The sequence below is a fragment of the Apium graveolens genome, chromosome 6, assembly GCF_009905375.1.
Source record: "Apium graveolens cultivar Ventura chromosome 6, ASM990537v1, whole genome shotgun sequence".
Lineage (NCBI taxonomy): Eukaryota > Viridiplantae > Streptophyta > Magnoliopsida > Apiales > Apiaceae > Apium > Apium graveolens.
Genome location: NC_133652.1, coordinates 215,915,314 through 215,922,382, shown reverse-complemented (window position 1 = coordinate 215,922,382; position 7,069 = coordinate 215,915,314). Strand labels below are relative to the sequence as shown.

General features: G+C 31.3%; 1 protein-coding gene across 1 annotated transcript; it reads right to left on the bottom strand.

Moving 5' to 3' along the window:
• Window positions 1-1,992: 1,992 nt before the first annotated feature.
• Window positions 1,993-4,313, bottom strand: LOC141665733 (uncharacterized). Its single transcript, XM_074471716.1, has 2 exons — window positions 3,797-4,313; window positions 1,993-3,639 (listed from the first exon to the last, which is right to left on the bottom strand). Exons 1-2 carry the CDS (start codon window positions 3,936-3,938, stop codon window positions 2,198-2,200), a joined length of 1,584 nt encoding a protein of 527 aa, XP_074327817.1. The 5' UTR covers window positions 3,939-4,313; the 3' UTR covers window positions 1,993-2,197.
• Window positions 4,314-7,069: the final 2,756 nt, after the last annotated feature.

Below are 7,069 nucleotides of genomic sequence, written 5' to 3'. Positions count from 1 at the left end.
ATGATTCACAACTTAGTCTAAAATATTAAGTTTGTCCAACAGAGACAATTACGGGCGTGTATCAATCCCTCCTGAAACCTCACCGACGAGGGAACAATTCACTGAGGTCTAAGAGAAAATCTAAGTGTCCAATGTTCCTTATAAATATTATAAAATATTAATTTTTAGTGATTTAAAATATGATTTTAAATTTCTAACTTTACCGATGATCCTTATCTTCACTTCTTGTTATTATAATAATAATAAATTTGAATGAGATAGTAAAGAAAGAGAGAGAAAAGAACTAAAAATTAGAGAGAAAATTCATTTTTTAAGTGCATGTCAAAAAACCAAGCACCAACGATATCCTAGCGGCTCTTGAAAACCTTAAGAACTTTTTCTTTCTCCTCTTTTTTAAGAGCCATCAGATAGCTCTTAACTTCTTTTTATTAACAAAATATGTTCAAACATTAGTCATGGACAGTTTTAAATATTAATAAAATATAATTTAGGAGGCAAAATAAAGAGTATTGTTGGAGTTGAAACGGAAATCTATGTCCTAACTTGCTAAGAGTGACATTATTTATATTATATTTTAGAGCCTAGTAAGAGTGTTGAAGATGCTCTTATATACAATATAAAATATAAGCTCTTAGAGCAAGTATAAGAATACCCTAAATTGTTGTTCTGAATTAAATTTTGAGACATTTTGAAAAATTGAGTGTTCCAACAATGTCATGATGGTACATTAAAATACTAGGACATTTATCATGTGCCTTATTTATAAGGCACTACTTTGCATGCCTTATACTATTTCTATTAATAAAATATTTGTTTCCCTCCTTTTTTGAACATCACTTTTCACCTTTTTCATTTTCCTCCAATTATTATTTAAATATATTGGTATTTTAATAATAAGGCACAAAAATAAGGCATGTTATTGGATTTGATGTGTAAAAAACCTTATGTTAAATCACTAGAATATTATATTTTATAATATTTATAGGGCATTTGCTAGGAAACTCTTGGATTTGCTCTTAATATTATAAGGTATGGATAAAGAATACTTCTGGTATTCATTCCTTATCTAAAATTGTAATAGTAAAAATATAATATTTTCATTAAAATTAGAGAGAAAAAGATGACTTGTCTAATAATTTATTATAAAATAGTGGTTAAGAAATCATTATAAAGAGAAGGATGCTAGTTTAAAATAAAGAGTGAGATGAAACTATTAGTAATTCAAGGAGTGACTAAGAGATATGAAACTATTAGTAATTCAAGAATTGACTAGGAGATTGTTGGAGCACAGATTTTGTTCTCAGTCCTTAAAATTCGTTTTAGGAATTTGAATTGCTAGCTTGCTGGACTTGCTCATAGGGACATCAGACATGCCAACCCTCACAAGTCACAAGGAGAATGGTCGCCTGAATGATCCTGGTCGTGATTTATTCCAAAAGTGTACAACCATCTTCAAGATCCGCAATGACCAGAGCTCCTTGCATTCCAAATGACCGGAGCTCCTGACTCTGGGTTCCAACTTTAAATGGATAATATTCATATATCCTGACAAGACAATATTTTAAGAAAATAGGTCGAATCCACCCCACTCGAATTGAACAGAGATCATGCTTATGTTATGCTGTTAGGTGTTGTGCAAGATGTTAAAAATGCCGGATTGCTTCGTTGTCTACCATAAACAGGAATCTGTCTTGTGTGTGGCATACTAGCATATTAACAAGGATGTTCTGAATTCTAAAATTAATGAGGTTTAAAGTCATATGAACAGTGAACACCATTGTATCCAAATTATGTACAATTTATGTTTGAGATTGTATCTCTCCTCATAAAAAAAATTATGTACATGTAAGAGCAAATAAATGATTTTCATAGTGTATCTTGGCATCGTATATAATATTCGCAGAAATAACTTGTGCATATCCTCTCAAATTATCCTGCATTGCATATGCCAAGAACAAATGCAACGTAGAATTGCACCAAACAATTATTAAATAACTGCAAAGTCTTGCATTTCAATAAACATAATAGAAGCTTAACCCATACATCAGGGTATAACATGATACACAACAGAAATGAAACTAACTAGTTTTAGTTCGACAAGGGTCTACCAGTAAATAAGATGATATAATCTACTGGTTCCCCTTCATTTTATTATTGCAACAGAAAGTTTAGAAAAAAACATGGAAATCAACATCATTCAAAAGACAGTGCCAGGTTCCCACCATTGATGGACAAAGACACCACCTTTCCTGAGACCTTCAAAGAGGCTCCTACAGTCTCCACATATAGCATCCTTGCAATATTCAGCATCTGAACAAATGATGAAAAGTTCATCTACGCGGCATATTGCTCCAGTTTCATACAGTTCGAAAAGAATTTTCAGCTCCACAGCTCTTGCATTCATCATAAGTACCACGAAGTCGTTAGTGGAAATAGTTTTTTGAAACCAGTGGGCAAATTCAAATCCATTTTCCTCTGTTGGTGCGCTCAAATGTTCATCTGATGCCAGGATTGGTGCAGTATAATTCCCAAGAAGGCCTGGATGATAGACAAAGGTAACACCAGGTTTTCTCACATATGAAGAAAGTGTAGAAGTGTTGTGATCAATGAGATAGACATCAAAAGCTCGAGGCAAGACGCGGTGATAGGGCTCAAAGATCTCAGTTATGCTAGAGCTAACCAACTCTGATGCACCGATATTGATATAAACCAACCTATTTCTTGATGATATATTTATGAATTTGTGGAGGAAGGATAGTTCAGATTCATGTTGTCCCAATTGATTTCCAGCAAGAGGCTCAATGTGCTTCAGAAAGGGCTTGTTGTTTGTAACTGATGGGCAATGATCCGGAAGGCGATAATGCTCTAATTGATTCACATTGTCGAATCTCTTTTTAAATATAACAAGTGTAAAGGAGCCAATACGGCATACATGGACAACATCAGAACTCTTCAAAAACGATGAAACTGGGGTGGCAGACCTCACCAAGCTGCCCGAATGGAATGCAGGGGCACCCACAAGCATTGCGCCAATTCCTCCTGGACGCAAGATGCGCTCAATCTCGAGCACAAGAAGAGCTGGAACAGAGACCCTATCAAGAGATCTAGAGAAAACAAAATCAAAGTGATCATTCTTCAAATCAAGCTCGTATAAGAATCGTTTCTTCAAAAGGGAGAAGAACGGGTGTCTATGGACACCTACTGCATTGAAGACCCCTAGATCTCGTAATAAAACCACAGCCGACGCTGCTCCCTCCCCAACACACACAACTCTCGCACGAGACTCCAACATTCGCTTCTCCATCAGCTCTTTAAACACATTCCTAGTCAAATTTTCATTTTCCTCACATGGAACAGAATTTGCAAAGAGCCGGAATGCAAACGCCGACACAGGTTTCATAACTTCAGTCAAATTCGCATAGGCGTTCGAACCAACAATATCCAAAGGACATTCATCATTTTTCAACAAGAAAGGCTCAGCCTTTCCAAGATCATTAGCCATTTGAACAAAAGATATGATCATCATAGCCAATGTAAACAATAAAGCTCGAAGAAACAAACGTTTCGCCAATGAACCACGAATTATTTGCCATTGTAAGGCCATAAAATCCATCTCAGCTCTCAAAATCTCCAATTTTTAACCCAAAGATTCAATCTTTCTCAATTAAACAAATCAAAAACAGGGCTCTAAAAGTACATCAAATGCACCCAAGATTTGATTTTTAACACAACAATAATCACATAAAATATGATAAATTCAAGAAAAAGCAAGCAACTAATATTACAATAAACTAACGAGAACAAAACCTGGCGGAGGTGTGATTCCCACCAACAAGTAATCCCACTGAGCTTTCACAATTTAGCCAAACTTTTCTTGGAACTCTTCTACTCATTTTTTCAAACTGATTTAAGTCCATTTCGGACCAAACTATATACATAACTTAACTAAACTTAAAACTCTACATAATGACTAGAAAAAATGAAAAAGATGTTCAGGAATTTACATAGGTTTTGAATGAAAATTGAATTTACGGATTAGGGTTCGTATGAATAGAGTTTAGATTCGAAATTAGTAAAGGTGAAGAGTGAGTTGTACTTGAATGAATATAAGGGGCATTGAGATGTGTGTTAAGAAGCTTCGCTGTTAATTCAGTGATCGTGAGATTGAATGCGTGTCTAGCTGTTAAGTGAAGTGAATGTGGGTTGTTGACTCGGACATTATTGCCACTAGTTGACTCAGTTGTCTCGTTATTATTGCTGGTTCACCCAGATTGACCTGCTATGATTGACCGAGTTGGGTTTAGGCCATGGAACATCTCTAATGCACCGGAAACCGTGAAATGAATCTGTTTTCCACCTCTATTTAAGTCGACTTGGCCAACTTATGTAATTTATGTTCTTATATAATATTTTAAGTGTCCAGAAATCTTAAAATAATTAACTTACAATTTAAAATAAATAAGTAACTTGTAAGTGTTATGTAGATAAATATCTATAAGTTGTATAAATGTTTGGACAATTTTACTTAAAAGACAGAATTTTTTTATTTAAATAATTTATAATAAATAATGTTTAAATATAATTAACTTAGTTTGTGGATTTAAAATTAGAAAAACATTTAAAAACATATATTTTAAAAATAAATTAATAAAAAGTGAAAAAAATCAAAATAAGTTGAGAAAAAGTACATCGTTACTACATTTTACTTATGAACTTATAAATTGTAATTCAACTTATAAGTTGGGCCGACAAATACCCGTCGATATACTTAGAGGCTTATAAGTAAATGAATTACTCCCTCTGTCCCGTTGAGTTCTATACGTTACTTTTCGGCACGCTTTTCAATACTCATTTAAAACATAATTCCATAATATTTTTTTTAAAAAAAAATTTCTGAATAAAATTTAATGTTTAAACTTTTATTCAAAAAAAAAAATTTTAAAAAAATATTACAGAACTAAATTTTATAAAGATCTCGAAATGCGTGCAAATAGTAAACATATAATAATCAATGGGAGGGAGAGAGTACTTTTTAAGTAAGTGCCGGGCCCTATATCTTCAAACTATTTATTAAAGTGAATGGATTGTTACGTACCGAATATATTGAACCTTATATTTAGAGCACCTGTTGGAAATCGTGAAATGTATTTATCTAGCCAAATGAGTGTTGGAGTAAAATTTGAAAAATCTCGATTTTTCTTAGCTGGCATGGGAGGGAACCCGGAATTAACAAAAGTTGGGCTCTTGTGTCGCTGATGCTCTTAGAACAGTCAGTGACTCGGTATTAAACCGTCTTAACAAAAAATGTGCAGTATAATATATACCATATGCTTTTATTTATATTATAATACATTTCCTTACATACATTAACTCAAGTTATTAAAAATTTATTATCTGTCGTTCCAGATTCAAATGCTGGTTTCAATTCTCGTTCACTCAAAAAATTTCTTAAGACATACTAATTGTAAGGCTATGGGGCATATTTGTCAAAAAAATCAGAATATAGAAATGTTATTAATATTAGCGTTTTACTCATACTACGCACCGAACCGTCGCCCCCAATTATTAATTGCCTTTACAATAAGATAACAAGGATTCTGAAGTTCATCTTATAATATTTTTTCTAAAATCATGTAAAAACACAATATTAAACATGTATTTACTTACTATCTTATGGTTTTGTTTCGAAATTAGGATAATCAATATTGATATTCATAATAAAATCCACACAAATCAATTGCTAACTTACGAAACTTTTGTTATTGTCTATTTCATAATCCTTAAACTCGGATCAATATATAAATTATAATTTAAATTAGAGAATTAATAGAAAATACATATACCGGTTCATTTTAAAAATAAAGCGTCTCCTTTTTTCTCTCGTTATTACAATTTCTTCATCCTTCTTTTTTCAACAATATGATCCCAAAAGTATTTTTGTAATTAATTTTTTTAAAACAACCGAATTTTTGAGAAAAAAAAAAGATGTATAAGAAAGGATTTTTTTTTTAAAAAAAACTCGAAATCACTTAATTTTTCATTGTATAAATTGCATAATTTTATTTTTATTACTTAAAGTTAGGTGTGCAAATTATAAAAGGTATTAATATATTATAACTGTAGTATTCAATATTTATCGGTAAATTACTTATTATTAGCATCTCTTTGATAAATTATGTAGTTTTAGCCTATCTACTATAGACATAATCGATTAAAAAAATTCAGAAGAGCGAATTTTGAAATTATTCCCAATCACTCATTTTTAATATTACTCTTAAGTTGTGCCACTAATATTAAATCTTACACATATAAATAACTAGTAAATAAAGTTGTGATTTGCGAAGGCGTTTAAATTTTCTACAAATACTAATATAAATTAATATCATAATTTGGATAAAAATTAATTTGTGTCGCCCTCTTGTCAAATATAATATTGATCAAAAATTGTCTGATTCGAATAGATAACATTTTCTACCCCGAATATTTTTCTCTAGTATAAAATTGGAAATCTAATTTTATATAAATATGAAAATATTTTTAAGTTCGAATAGAATGCTACATAATCTTTCGCATTTCATCCTTGTTAAACAATAATTCATTTTCCCTATAAAAATGTAAAAAACTACCCTCCTTTGATTACATGAGTAATTTTACACTTGTTATTTGTTAATAAATAATCTGATTTAATTTATTCGGAGTTATTAGAGTGAGATCCACTTTTTGGGGAAATATAAGTCCAAGGAGTAACAAAAATAATAAATAATGATACATCTTTTTTTAAATCAAAACTTTTTTCCTTTATAATTAGGATGCATGTGAATTTACTTGAATACATGAATTTTATAAAATGAGCAATTCATGATTTGTTTATTATATTAATAAGCCACTACCTCTAATTTATTCACCCTTCTTCAATTTTTTATAGATCAATCAATATCTGTAAGGTCCCGTAAGAGGGCTATTTTAAGCTAGAAGTGGGGGTTGAATAGCTTAATTACCAATTTAAAATTGTTGTGGCGTTTTAAAATTATTTTATCCCTTTTTAAAATTTTACCGAGTGGTTATGCAG